The sequence below is a fragment of the Musa acuminata genome, chromosome BXJ2-5, assembly GCF_036884655.1.
Source record: "Musa acuminata AAA Group cultivar baxijiao chromosome BXJ2-5, Cavendish_Baxijiao_AAA, whole genome shotgun sequence".
Lineage (NCBI taxonomy): Eukaryota > Viridiplantae > Streptophyta > Magnoliopsida > Zingiberales > Musaceae > Musa > Musa acuminata.
Genome location: NC_088342.1, coordinates 41,687,292 through 41,701,195, shown reverse-complemented (window position 1 = coordinate 41,701,195; position 13,904 = coordinate 41,687,292). Strand labels below are relative to the sequence as shown.

The window sequence follows — 13,904 nt, the reverse complement described above, 5'->3', positions numbered from 1 at the left end:
TGTTGGAAGAACAAGTTGTCACATTTCACACCCATCTGATCTAAACGAAAAAGAAAAAGCAGTACGTAAATAATTGGAGGAACCGAAGGTTGTGGCTCATCCTGTCTGCCGTTTGTTGGATAAGGTTGTCTGGTCCAATCCACTCACTTCCATCCATCTGGATACCAAACCATCCTCTCGGTGAAGTCATACGACCTAATGACCTACCATCTATATTATGTCTGTGCCGGTAGCTAATAAATAGCATGGAGTTTTGCCGATCGAATGCAACACAAACAAAATGCATGTCGGAGTCACACATGACGAATCTTTGGAGGTTTCGTCTCCACCATTCGCTAGTCGACCTAACAAAAGACTACCCAGGGAATCACGGAACCTAAATCCAAGTGGGCCAGCTTGCGCTCAACCACAGACATCAAATCCTTTCTTCTTCTTCTTCTTCTTCTTCTTCTTCTATTTATATTTGTCTCCGGCCGGCATGTGGACCTCAGATGCAAATCAGCTGTATGCACTTTCACATGGTTAGGTTGGTGGTGCAATAATTTTGATAGTCCATCCTCAAGAAAGAGGATGCAGTCGACCGGTTGATGCTTTCAGCCAAGCATCACGTAATTAAGCTGGAATCAAATTTCTGGAGGATCGCTAGCTCAATTTGAACCACATGGAACCAAAAGAAAAGGGATATGGGATCGAAGAGAGAACTCAGTCGGTGTGACTGTGCACACTAGTGTTTCTTTGTAGTATACTAAGAGAACGACGACATGACGTATGGAAAAATTATTGGGGTAGATGTTATTTTATACGTTGGTATGGATTGCGACGTTTTGTCTCGGTGGAATCTTAACAGTGGCGTGAATATGGAATTGGATGGAGATATTATTCTTTTCCAGCATCATCTATCAAATCGACATGGTTTGTAATTGGCGGATGTTAATCTTGACGTTCATTGGCTACAAGTAATGGCTGGGGTAGATCCGGTGAGGCTCGTTCGACGCTCCATGGCTTTAGCAAATCCAATTGTGGCCTATTTAGGAATCTAACCATGTCGGGTTATCTTGCTCCTATGCTCAAGTCCTTGGAGATTTTACCTGCAAGATATATATAGATGAGAGGTGGTAGCGGTTGATCAGAAATTGCCCTCGAGTCAAAGGGTATCTCACCAAAACACGTTATGCCATTCTGAGAGAGAGAGAGAGAGAGAGAGAGAGAGAGTGAATAAGTTAGCACAAGTTAACATTTCTTCGTTTAGCATTTGGACTGAAGTACATATCTTTTACTTGTCTAACTTGGGATGTGTTGAGGTTCTATAACTGTTACTGATGCATTATGCTGAACTCGAATCGCGTCTAGATGTTGCTCGATCCCGAGAGCCACATAAGCTTTTATAGGGAAATTTATGAATAATACTGATGAAGAATAATCTTTTGTTTCGGTTGGGTGCTCAGATTGTTATCCTTGGTTAGATCTCTCCTTGTATTTCTGATCGAGTTTGTAGCATAAAAGTTTGTCATCATTTGTTATCACTAGTTGGATCCTCTGTAAGTATAAAAACATATTATGTTATTATTATACGAATAATTTTAATACTAAAAAAATAAAATCAAATAATGATAGATCATATATATCATTCAAAAAAACTGTCTTATTTGTAAACATATCATTATCAGATCTAAAAGCTACGATGATACCGAAGATACGTGAAGATCTATAATATCTTAATAATTGACCTATATGACTAAAAAGAGATGAAAAAAGATATATAATATATCAATAATATCATGTATCCACACTAAGTTCCTAAGAGTTCTTGTCTATTTATAGATAGTGTCTATAATAATTAAGAGTGTCTCTCCCATCAAAGTCATCTCCTAATGAATCATTCCATAATTGGGCTTAACTTTTATTGACTAATAATCATCATCAAAATCTAATCAGATTTATAATATATCTTATATAATTTATTTTTTAATTTCATATAAAATATTAAATTAGATAACTCAACCCTATTTAATTGGGAATACCTAGAATTGAACTAAACATTAGCCTAGTTAAGTCAATCAAAAGTTAATACTGATTAAAATAAAAAATTAATCAAAGTTTGACTATTCTGAAACTCGATCAAAACAATAATTGATTGAATCTAAATCCAATCAAGTAGTCAAAATATAATCATGACTAAGTCCGATCAAAATATTTGATTAAAATAAATCAAATCAATTAATTTTAAATTAAGGATATAATTTAAAAAGTTTTAACTTTTAAAGGGCAAAATTATAATATTTACTTAGGATATATAGTGAAAATTTTTTATTTCTAAAGGGCATAAATGAAAAAATAATTTTCAAGGTACATGTTGGATTTTTTTTATTTTTAAGGATAAAAATGTGCTTTTAAAACAAAACATAATTATCACTTCCTTTTTGCGACCATCACTTGTGTGGCGTCGCCCCGCCCATGTGCATAGTTATGCACACATGCTGCCTAACAAACCCCCACGACCATTAAAATGCTGTTGTGCCCATGCTTCTGCCTACCACAATCGTTGGTCTTCAACGTCTAGTGATGTCAGTCATGGCCAACAAATGTCGTCGCACACAGCAGCACTACTATAGTTGTTGCAACCACCATAGACATTGATGCTTTTGCAATCACCACACATAGCGATGCTACTACAATGGCACTGCTACAATTGCCGCAGGTGCCACAAGTAATGACACTATTGTAGTTGTCGTAGGTGGCATAAGCAGCGGTGCTGTTATGGTGATACTGCTACAATTTTCGCAAGCATCACAGGTAGCGGCACTATTGTAGTTATCGTAGGTGGCACAAGCAGTGGCACTACTACAGCCTTCGCAAGCAGTGATGTTGTTGTAGTTATCATTGGCACCGTAAGATTATCATACCCCACGATGCTTTTGTTGTGTATGTAGCCATTGTCCACAACTAAGTTTACAACAATCGAAGGCTGCCACCCTCAACAAAATTATCGTCGACAACAAACTATCGATAGTGGTCCATCGATCAAATATTATGAACTTCGTATCATCTACAAGTAGATGATATGACGAACTAGATAAAAAGTAGATCGACAACATAAATAGATCGTTCAAGCATCATAAATCAAAACCAAATATCATCTTTCCTCAAGCAAAAAGTGATAATAAACAGATCTAAATACAAAAATAGATCTAAAATATAAAATCCATATTATGCTACTATTATGTGGAAAACTTTAATGTCAAAAAATTAAAATCAAATAATGATAGATCATATATACAATATATATATATCTTTGTATATTGTTTAAAAAGCCTTTATCTGATTTATAAGTATACCATCATAGTTGTGATAATATCGATATGCAAGAAAAGCTAGACTCATCTTTTCCTCTCTTTCTATCTTTCACACGATCGCCATGAGAGATGTATTAGGGATAACTGAAAGAAGAACTATAATTTTCAATAATGTCATATATCCATATTGAGTCATTAGAACGTCGTATCTATTTATAGGTGAGAGTAGAGTGTCGCGGACAAGGTTACAACTAGGGTGTTTAATGTAATGCTCATGTATATCCATGTATTTTGGTTTTGTTTATGCTTTGTACAACATATAGAGCAGTAGACTTGGTAACCCCATTTTAGTTAGTTTTTATGGTTATTTCAAGTTTGTAAATATAAGTTGTGTGCAATCATTATGTAGAGGCAAAACTATCCAAAAATATACTATTCAGGCAGTTATTTTGAGGGTTTTTTAACTCCATAAAGTGGTGCAAAGTGTCAACCAACACAACACCCAGGAGCTACCCAGATGACATATAACTGGATGGGCATTTTGGATAGTGTTTAGGGATGGTTCATTATCTTGTTCTATAATAGTGTGATGTGAGTACTTATGGTAACTTTTAACTACAATACATCACTTTGAACCCTTTGTCACGCGATCGTTTAGAGCTTACAAAGTCTATGTTTATAATTTGTATTGTCTATCAAGTTTTTATTTAGATGACTACTTGTAGATCCCAAGTAAAATACTTTTTTAAACTTATTTTCTCTTTTACACATTCTTAATGGACCATAAGAGGTTTTTAGAATGCTAACTCTTTGTGAGCGAACACGCAAGAGTACCGCATGACTTAGGTATAACTAGCTAAGTCCATGATAGATGATGTCAGAGCAGAACAAGCATACTTAGAAACACTTGACATGCAAACGTGGAAGACCTAGCGAGGCTTTATTGAGGGTAACAACACACATAACCATTTAAGGGAAACAAGCATTGACATATAGGGAAAGGAGTTACTCAGAAGAGCAGGCATCTGTGATTAGTATTTAGAGAAATGGCTAACCTTTTACATGAGAGGCACCACGAGGACAATCGAGCTAGAAAGAACATATAATACATAAAAGTTGGGATGGCTAAGTTTGAGCTATGGCTCGATATTAGTAACCAAACTTAATTATGCTAAAGGTAAGCGGGATGCTTGGCAAAGGATAAAACCATACAAGGTGGGATAGATTGCTCAGTGACTAAAAGAGTTGTGTAAATCTCATAGAGGAGAGGGAAATTGCTAACTTAAAGAATTCAATACTCATGCAAATGCTTGTATGCAGACGATAAACTATCTATGGCCATCCCAAGATGATTAAAACTCAACAGTTTATTCTGAAGTATGCAGTAAGCTTTCTTTTTAGCATGAGAATGATACATCTATAGAAGGCTTTCTTTTTAGCATGAGAATGATATATCTATAGAAGGCTAAAGTATGTAGTAAGTTTAGCATGTTATTAGGCCTTGAAGGGTGTAATGAGGGTTGTATTGGCGAAGAGTCACAATCTAGCAAACACGTTTATGAGAGTGGAATAATGCACAGTTTATTCAATACGACAGAGTAGTCCAAGGAGATTGCCTTTGAAACTTTTAGAGAAAATGATACAAAGAAAGAAGTTCCCTAATAAAATAGATAGCCAAGAAGGATAAGCTATGGCTCTACAGGTGGAGAATCATGTGCATAGATCACACATGTTAAGGAGGGATACCTCAAGATAATAACTCTACAAACCTCAATTAACCAAGAAAATGGTGAAGCATTACATAATCTCATGTGAGGTAATGTATTAGTGGATGCATTGAGAGATCAAGTGCGGGAGCGACCTAAGGCAACATTAAACGAAGGTACACTTAGAGTCGATATGATGATCAAACTTAATAGAGGCCTAACTCATGGAATGAGGGGTTACAAGGGCTACCATCAACTCAATGCAAACCGAGAAGCAAAGCAACTTAAGTAAAACTTGATGAAGTACTCAAATCATATAAAGGGATTCAACATAGAAGATAGATGTTAGAGCCGAGGCACAAAGCTTTTCTTGGACAGAGGTTAAGGATATGAACTTTTGTAGAGGCAAGAGCAAGATTATATTATTCCATGGGCCTCTCATTCTAATAGAGTAGACTCATTCTATATAGTACCAAAAAGGGAGCTTCAAGGCATATGCATATTATCTCGACGAAGCATTTGATGGAGGAATTAAAGCAACTCAAGTTATAGAGGCAAAGTTGGGGTCAAAAGGTCTTAGTATAGGGCAAGAGAATATAGAGGCAGGTACACAATGAAGATTATGTTGGGGGGTAGAGGTCCAAGATCCAAACAATGATACATAAATTTTAGAGAAGTCAATGGACTTCGGGAGCTGTTAGGCGATGAATTGTCCTAGAGCTATATTTCGTCTAGGTGTGAACGAAGAGTAGGTGGACGAAGGTTGATTATCAATAGAGTGAATATAATCAAAGGTGGCGGAGGCCTTGTGATATGTTGGTAGAGATCATGCATGGAGAAATCACAGTCCAAGTTCATCCCACAAAGATCAGAATGCAATAAGGTTGTCACAAGCAAGCGACATGGTGCAATGAATCATGATGGAATAATTTGAGGGACTTGATCATACAGAAGTATGATCGGGAGCTATTAAGAGCTCCACTTTAGTAAACAACATAACAATAAGAAGAGCTATGTATTCAAGCAATGAATGTCATAATACCGCAAAAGCAAGTCTTTTATGTGTGCATCAAATTTTGCATCAGATGAAAATAATATTTATTAACATATAAGGGTTGTGTACCACCGAGGGAGAATTTTGAGTGTAAGTATTAGCGAGTCCCATGAGAGACTTGATCTCATAAATGTATGATTAGAGTAGTTGAAGAGTTGGACTGCTCTAAAGCTTATATTCAGTTAAGAGAGTCCAACAAGTCAGAGGATATGGTCGAGTAAGTGAATGTTACTACTAAAGAAGCAAACGAGAACAAAATTGGCGTGAGCCCTATAATATGATAGCGAAGGTCGTGCATGGGAGTTGCAGTCTATCTTTCCATTGACTATATAGAACTGATTGAAAAATACAAAAGCATTAAAGTAGGTGGTCAAAATGGGTGAGAAAGCGACAATGGGTCCAAAGGGACTTAGTTATCTAAAACTAAGTGTTAGTTTGAATTGAAGTAGACTCGAAGGTGCCACAATGCCACAGAGGTGAATCTACTAATCGTAAAAAAAGACATGGAGATGCAAGGCAATAAATAGTAGAGTCATAGGCCTGACAACGCCATGATATCGCATTGGCGAGACTTCCATGGAGTCATCGATCATTTGCTCTCACGAAGGAAGAGCGCTTGGTCATAAAAGGGGCCAAGGAGATAAATAATTCAGAGGCAAACTCTAAGTACCGGGATAAGACTAAAGGGTAAAGGTCAGTGATCTTCGCAAGACTAGTGTTAACGAGTTTCTCATTAATATAACCGAAAATGAGTGGCTTTCGATTGATGCAAGAGTGCTCAACTAAGAAATGAAGTAGGCAGCATACGATGCTATACCTTTTCTATTCAGAACAGTAGATGACATATATGATGGAGATGACAAAACAATCTCAGAGGTGACTAAAGCTATTGGAGACTTGCTCCAAGTCGGGGTGAACTTTTGCTCTTTTCGGGTAAAACTTTTTATATTCCAAAAGTTTGATGGTAGTAAGAAGGTGAAATATAATAGCTAACTCAACATAAGAAATGTAAACACTTTGGGTATTTTGGAAGTATGAGCAAAGTGTAGTCGAAGACTAGTAATTGGCTCGATGCATGAAGTACAATCCTCAAGAAGGCGGGTAAAGTCAAGTAACATTTGTCTTCTCAATTCTTAATTGAATGGGCAAAACTGAGTTCCCAGGTTCTCTTATTTATACAATAGAGGAGCTTTGCACAGGTTTAAAGAATTTTTAAAGAAACTTAATGTAAGATAATAGTTATTAAATCCTCATTAATGTTGATCTGTGCTACTAAGAGTAGACTGTATACTTCATTTTTCAACAAAATGCTAATTGAAAGTGAAAGTGATGCAAACCTACTTGGAGGCAACAACTAAGTATAAGAGGAATCAAAGGATAAATTTTACGGAGGAAAGATCTCAAGAACTTCGAAGTTTGTGAGGCGATGCTCATTAAATCTCCAACATGAATCCACCTAGTTCAAGGGGTATAAGACGTTTGAGAGACTAGTGTATAACAAAGAAGATTTTTTCCTTCATTTGAAGGATCCGTAAGAACCAACAAAGATCAGCATAACTCGATTGATACCACACCAAAGTCAGAGTCATTAGCGAGTTAAAGTAGCATGGTAAATCAAAGTTTGATTACTCAACAACAATAGCGGAGAGCAGCTAGGGGTCAAGAGGTATATTGCAATTAGAGTAGAAAATTGAAGATTCAACAAAGACGAGGAGATACAGTGTAAGCAAAAGCTTCAATGAGGACATCGAATGAATAAGTGAGGGAGAATGTCACGAATAAAGCTGTAACCATGGTGTTCGATATAATACTCATGTGTGTCTGTATCTTTTGATTTTGTTTATATTTTACATAGCATATAGAGGGCTTACAATGGGTTTGGTAGCCCTATTTTGATTAGCTTTTGTGATCGTTTCAGGCTTGTAAACATAAATTATGTACAGTTGTCACATAAAGATAAAACTATCTAAAAATAAATTATACAAGCAACCATTTTGGGAGTTTTCTAGCTTCGTGGAATAGTGTGTGATAGTCATAGGTGTTATGCAAGCCAATCGCATGAGGGATGACACGCATGACATGATACACACTTTTTTTGCTTATTATTTATTTAATATTTTTTTTACTTTATATAGCCTATTACATATATTGTGATGTCCATGGATCTATGTAATGGGAATCGAATAATGATGAGATCATAATAATAAGGTTGATTCACCTTTAAACATAAACTCTAAATAATCTCTATCATATATTACTCGAGAAGAACATCAAGATAACTAGAAATACTGATGTATTGTATACTCGTCCATATGATAGAGGTGGTTGGTCTCATAGTTTCTTGTGTGAGGACACTAGGGATACGGTGCATGTGCTCATTGGAAAATAAGATCACTAATTGATCCGCTCACAGAATGTTGGATGGTTGATAATACCTCATTGTTAGACAATGATTCTGTCATCCTAGTAGTGTATCTAATTCTTAAACTTGAGACACTAATGATGTCTTGTATGCGTACTCCACTCTTTGATACTAGACTTATAGATCTGAAAGTTTTAGATATAGCACAATCGGTCATCAGGAGTGACAATCAACCTTACAAGGGTTATTGAGTGTCAATATAGGATCATCCTCTCTCAGTGTTATGAGAAGAATATCTGATGTATTATTATTTATGCAAATATCTAGCTAAGAGCATTGAGGATAGACATATCTAATGGATTGGATTTCTCTGTATCGTCTTGGGACTATGGCGTAATGACCTAGTATGTCCATAGTCGATGAGCCGAGTGAATTATTATAGAGATAATACTTCACTAAGTCAGAATGAGTATTGACATATATGACTCACTACCAGTTCAATATTAGGCCTAGAAGGTCACACACATATGATAAGTGTGTGTGACACCAAAGATATCCTATATGAGTACTCCACTATTTGATACCAGACTTATATACTTAGAAGTTACAGATCTAGCACAACCGATCATTGGGAGTGTTAGCCAATCTTATGAGGGTTATTAAGTATTAATAGAGAATCATCTTCTCTCGATGTCATAAGAGGAATATCCCATGTATTCTTGCTTAAGCAAATTCTTAGCGAGTGTCATTTGGATTGAGAGAAAAAGAGTTCTTAAGGAGAATCTGATTAGGGCAAGACTTGAGTAGAAACTGTATGAGCCTGATAACACCATGTCCGGTATACAATCTCTAGGATATTAGATAGATAAGAGACTATAGATATATAGTAACTGAAGACAAATAGGTTCAATGAATTGGATTCCCCTGTATCATTTGGGGACTGCGATGTAGTGGCATAGTACGTCTGTAGTCGATGAGTTGAGTGAATTATTATGGAGATAATAATTCATTGAGCTAGAAGAAGTTCTAACAGGTATGACTCACGACCATCTTAATATTAGGCCTAGAGGGTCACACAAATATGGTAGGTGTCGCAACGAGTTGATGTTCAGATATAAGATATTCGTTGGAGCTCATATCTTATTGGGCATCCAATAAGCCCTTGAATTATTGGATCCTATGGATGAGATTCAATAAAAGATAATGAGAGATTATTAGGTAGAGACCCATTAATCTAATAGGCTTGGGTGTGGTTAGATGAAGATCTAGTATCCAATATGACATGATCTATTATGGTTAAGTTGATAGGGGGCATCTATAAATAGGAGGGAACCAAAGGGTCATAGGCTAAACCTCTTTTGATTGCCAACTCCTATTCTTCTCTCTCCCTCTCCTCCTCAGCTAACAACCCTCATTTGCGACGTGTGGACAACAAGAAGGGTCGACCCTTTCTTGATTGCGTGGTGCGCGTAATGAGAAGATTTGAACAGCGATTTGAGGAGCTTCTTCGCAGTCCCTATCATGTGGATTACTGCTAGAGAAGAGGACACATCCCTTAACACGCGTGATTTTTAGATTTCACAGATTTTTGCACACCAATTTTTACACGACGATAAGAAACTATTTCTGTGAAAATCTAAGATTTTTATTTTTTATTCTTCTGCTACACATGTGATGTCACTCTAGATTTTCTAATAGTGTGGAGTGTTAACCAGCATAGCACATTGGAGTTACTTGGGTACACATGGTTGGATCGGCCTTTGAGATAGTGTCTAGAGCTGGTTCGCTATCTTATTCTATAGTAATATTATGTGGGTAGTTATGGTGACTTTTGATTATGACGAACCACTTTGGACTCTTTGTTGCATGATCGTTCATAGCTTATGAAGTTTATTGTTGAAATAGCTGCTTGTGGCTCATGAGTAAAATGCTGTATCTAACCTATCTTCTTTTTTTATATTTTTTTAAAGAATCATAAAAAGATTATAGCCAAAGATATTATATGACTTAGATAAAACTAACTAAGTCTATAACAAAACGATATGTAAATAGGAAAGTCTTTTCCATCAATATTATATTTTTAAAAAATCATTATAATTATTTTTTTATTGATCGATAATTATCATCAAAATTTAATTGAATTTAATTTAACGCCCACATTGTATTCCCGGTCTAATTTCTAATACGAGTCATGCCATCATTTGTTATCCATGTTTGGTTCCTGACCGAGTTTTTACCACGAGACCATACCATTATTTATTGTTTCCGGTTGGATCTCCCGTCGTTTGGCCCGACGAACGAGGAGCTGTACAACGACACTACCGGGAACATCACATGAGCGAGCTGACGTGCCTCCATGTTTCGAGCCCCCGGAATCATGGACACGCAAACGCCGTCACGGTCTCCGCGGGGCGCGGGGGACGTGGTTGCGTGACCGGAAGCTGCACAAGCCGCTCTCGCGCAGCGGACGGTCGCTGTGCCATACGCCTCTCACGTCGCACACGTGCCGCCCCCGTCCCCGCCCCGCCCCCTCCCCATCAAGCCTCCGCCGGAAATGACAGAGGTGACTTCACCTCCTAAAAACCTTCTTGCCCCGTCGCCATCCTCATCTCGGTTTGCCACGTGGCGCTTCCTCCATCAATTGTGTGAAGGCTCAGAGGTTGTGTGGTAAATCCTTTGCGATTCGGAGTAAAAATTAGATACGCCGACCTGTCGGGTTCTTTTGATTGTACGCTACTAAACAACGATTGCATCAAATTAGTGTTAAATTAGGAGTCGAAAACCGAATGCCAGCGGCACGGGCAGTGGAGAAAGGATCACTCGGTACGCATCTCAAAGCTAAGGCGAAGCGCACATCTCCGTCCGTTACTGCCAGTCTTAGCATATGCTCTGACTCCCGAGGAATAATCGCGATATGATACCCCGCATCGATACGTTCGCTCGCGCTTTCGAGTCGTTCGTCCCTGCTACCCACCATCTATATATTTCGCCGTTCCTCCTCCTTACCCCAACTCATCGTTCTTCTTTTCCCGCTCCCTTTTTGTCTGTCTTCGATATGGCGGGATTCCGTAAAACCCTAGCTCATCGATTGTGGCAGATCACCAGGGTCGGTTCCCCCGCCACCTCCTCCTCCGCCTCTCGGGCCGGCAGCCACCTCCTCTACTCTGGCTCCCGCGACGAGCACGGGCTCCTCCGGCGCTTCCTCTCCTCCTTCGTCCAGAAGCGGCCCATTTTCCACCCCGCCCTGCCGCCCGACCGCCACGCGCTCCCCCTCGGTGACCGGCTGCTCGAGCGGATCTGCGGCCTCAGCCCGGACCGGATCCGCCTCGACCTGCTCCTTCCGCCGTCGGCACCGATCCCCGCGGCGGCGGAGCAGGAGGAAGAGGAAGAGGAGGAGAAGCGCCCGCCGGTGGCGAGGGTGGATGCTGCGAGGGCGAGGCTGAGGGCTACGGGGAAGAGCTGCGTCTCCCACGCGGAGTTCGTCCGGATCTGCTGCGAGGCGTCGGGCGGCGACCGGGGCGTGGAGGTCGCCAGATCGCTGGATGAATCTGGAGCCGTGGTCGTGTGGGGCGATGTGGTCTTTCTGCGGCCGGAAGAGGTACGGTTCACAGTTTCTTCTCTCTGCTTGCTTGATCCAATGCTTTCTTAGAAGATTTAAAGCGGATTAGTTTCAATTCGGAGGTTGCAAAGTTTAGTGACATTGAGACAGGATTGCGGTCTGATTCCATTTTTCTCCGGGTGTTTCTATGTTCTCTTTCAGCAGGAACTGAAGGAAGAGGTCATAACAAGAGACTCGACCCGTGTTTGATATGGTAACTTTTGGCCGGAGACGAAGACCCTAACAATATGATTCATGCTTCCCCCCATACTCTTGCGGAAATTACGTACTAACAGCATTAAAAATGGAATCTTTTGATCTTATTTTCCAAGAAAACAATACGAATTTGAGAAACTGCACTATAAGATCTCAATTCTTGGAAGGTGTCGATCAAAAGAGAGGTCTTGTGATGGTATCCCATTATTTATAGATGCAACTTGAACCATTTGATTGTCCAAGGCCGAGATAGATCTCTAATTATTCGTTGGTTTGGCAATCAAAGATTGCTCCTTTTTTTTCCTTCCGAACTTGTTGCTGCAATTTGGTTTAGGATTTTGTTCTCGTTCGATCTGAAAGCGTTGACAAATGGACTGCCACCAGAGTGAGTACATCTTTTTCTACCTTCCGTGTCTTCTGCAGGTGGCCAAAGCGATCGAGACCGTCATCGCGCCATCACTGGCCCGCTGGAGCGACGCGGAGAGAGAAGAGCTCAGGGAGATGGAGGCGACGAAGGCGGAGATCGATCGGAGCGCGGTGGCGCACGTGAGACGGGAGCTCTGTTGCGGGCTGGGGCTGTTGGCGGCGCAGACGGCGGCGTTCATGCGGTTGACCTTCTGGGAGCTCTCCTGGGACGTCATGGAGCCGATCTGCTTCTACATCACCTCCATCTACTTCATGGCCGGCTACGCCTTCTTCCTGAGGACCTCCAGGGAGCCCTCCTTCGAGGGCTTCTTCGCCACACGCTTCGCCGCCCGGCAGAAACGCCTGATGAAGGCCAGGAACTTCGACATCCATCGCTTCGACGAGCTCAGGCGAGCTTCCCCACCTCCTCACCGACAGCTCACACCCCCTTCTTACAATGCGAGGGCAAAAACTGTGTCCTAATTCGAAGGAGAGAAGCCAATTTGTAAGACTTAGGACTTCATCAGAACCTTGAAACGAAGAAGAGGAATACAGATGGCGGGTTATGGGAGAGCCCAGTGATGGAAATGATCACAATGAACAGGAAAACATAATTCTCATGCAGTCCACACACCAAGAAAAAAAAAAAAAGTACAGTGAAGAATTAATTTCTGGAAAGAAAAATGTTGTTTTCTGGATGACTTTTAAATTGCTTATTATATATGAGCCATGTTGGGATCTCAGTGATGTATGTAAATCCCAACACATTAGTTTAATGACGATATATGAATCAAAGCATGCCTAACACATTTATCTGAAATTAAGAATTCAAAATCTTATCCTATAAACCTATATGCTTACAATTTACCAAAACAAAAATGAAAATTGAGGTGATCAATTATATCCTAAAATAATCCAATATCAAATATGTGCTAAAATTTTATATAATATATATTAGGCACCACCATCCATCCACCTCCAAGTCTTTCTTTTGGTATCCTTATGAAAAGGTTTGAACCCATATAATTATTCTTCGGCTTGGGTCATATTAAATCTAAAATCTAGTTGGATCCATGTAATTGCTTGAATTGTTCGTCCGGTGGATGATGAAACATTAAGTCGGTGGTCATTAGAACTAAATCAGACCAATCAATATGACAGGAAAAAGTGATGATTTCAAGTAATAGAAGAGGACATTAATAATGATGAATAAATAGGATGCATGTGAATGGTCACATTAGACCATTAACAACCAATATAAAATTTTTGG

At 39.4% G+C, this 13,904-nt stretch overlaps 1 protein-coding gene across 1 annotated transcript; it reads left to right on the top strand.

Moving 5' to 3' along the window:
• The first annotated feature begins 11,375 nt into the window (after nt 1-11,375).
• Nucleotides 11,376-13,335, top strand: LOC135612823 (calcium uniporter protein 3, mitochondrial-like). The gene is made up of 2 exons (XM_065109543.1): nt 11,376-12,013; nt 12,653-13,335. The coding sequence occupies exons 1-2, from the start codon at nt 11,471-11,473 to the stop codon at nt 13,115-13,117; spliced, it is 1,008 nt and encodes a 335-aa protein (XP_064965615.1). The 5' UTR covers nt 11,376-11,470; the 3' UTR covers nt 13,118-13,335.
• The last annotated feature ends 569 nt before the right edge of the window (nt 13,336-13,904 follow it).

What these genes read in the sequence shown, in the direction of transcription:
- LOC135612823 (XM_065109543.1), top strand. Translation starts at nt 11,471, where the DNA reads ATGGCGGGATTCCGTAAAACCCTAGCTCATCGATTGTGGCAGATCACC. An exon ending in TCTTTCTGCGGCCGGAAGAG is followed by an intron (nt 12,014 to 12,652) that starts GTACGGTTCACA and finishes TGTCTTCTGCAG; the next exon opens with GTGGCCAAAGCGATCGAGAC.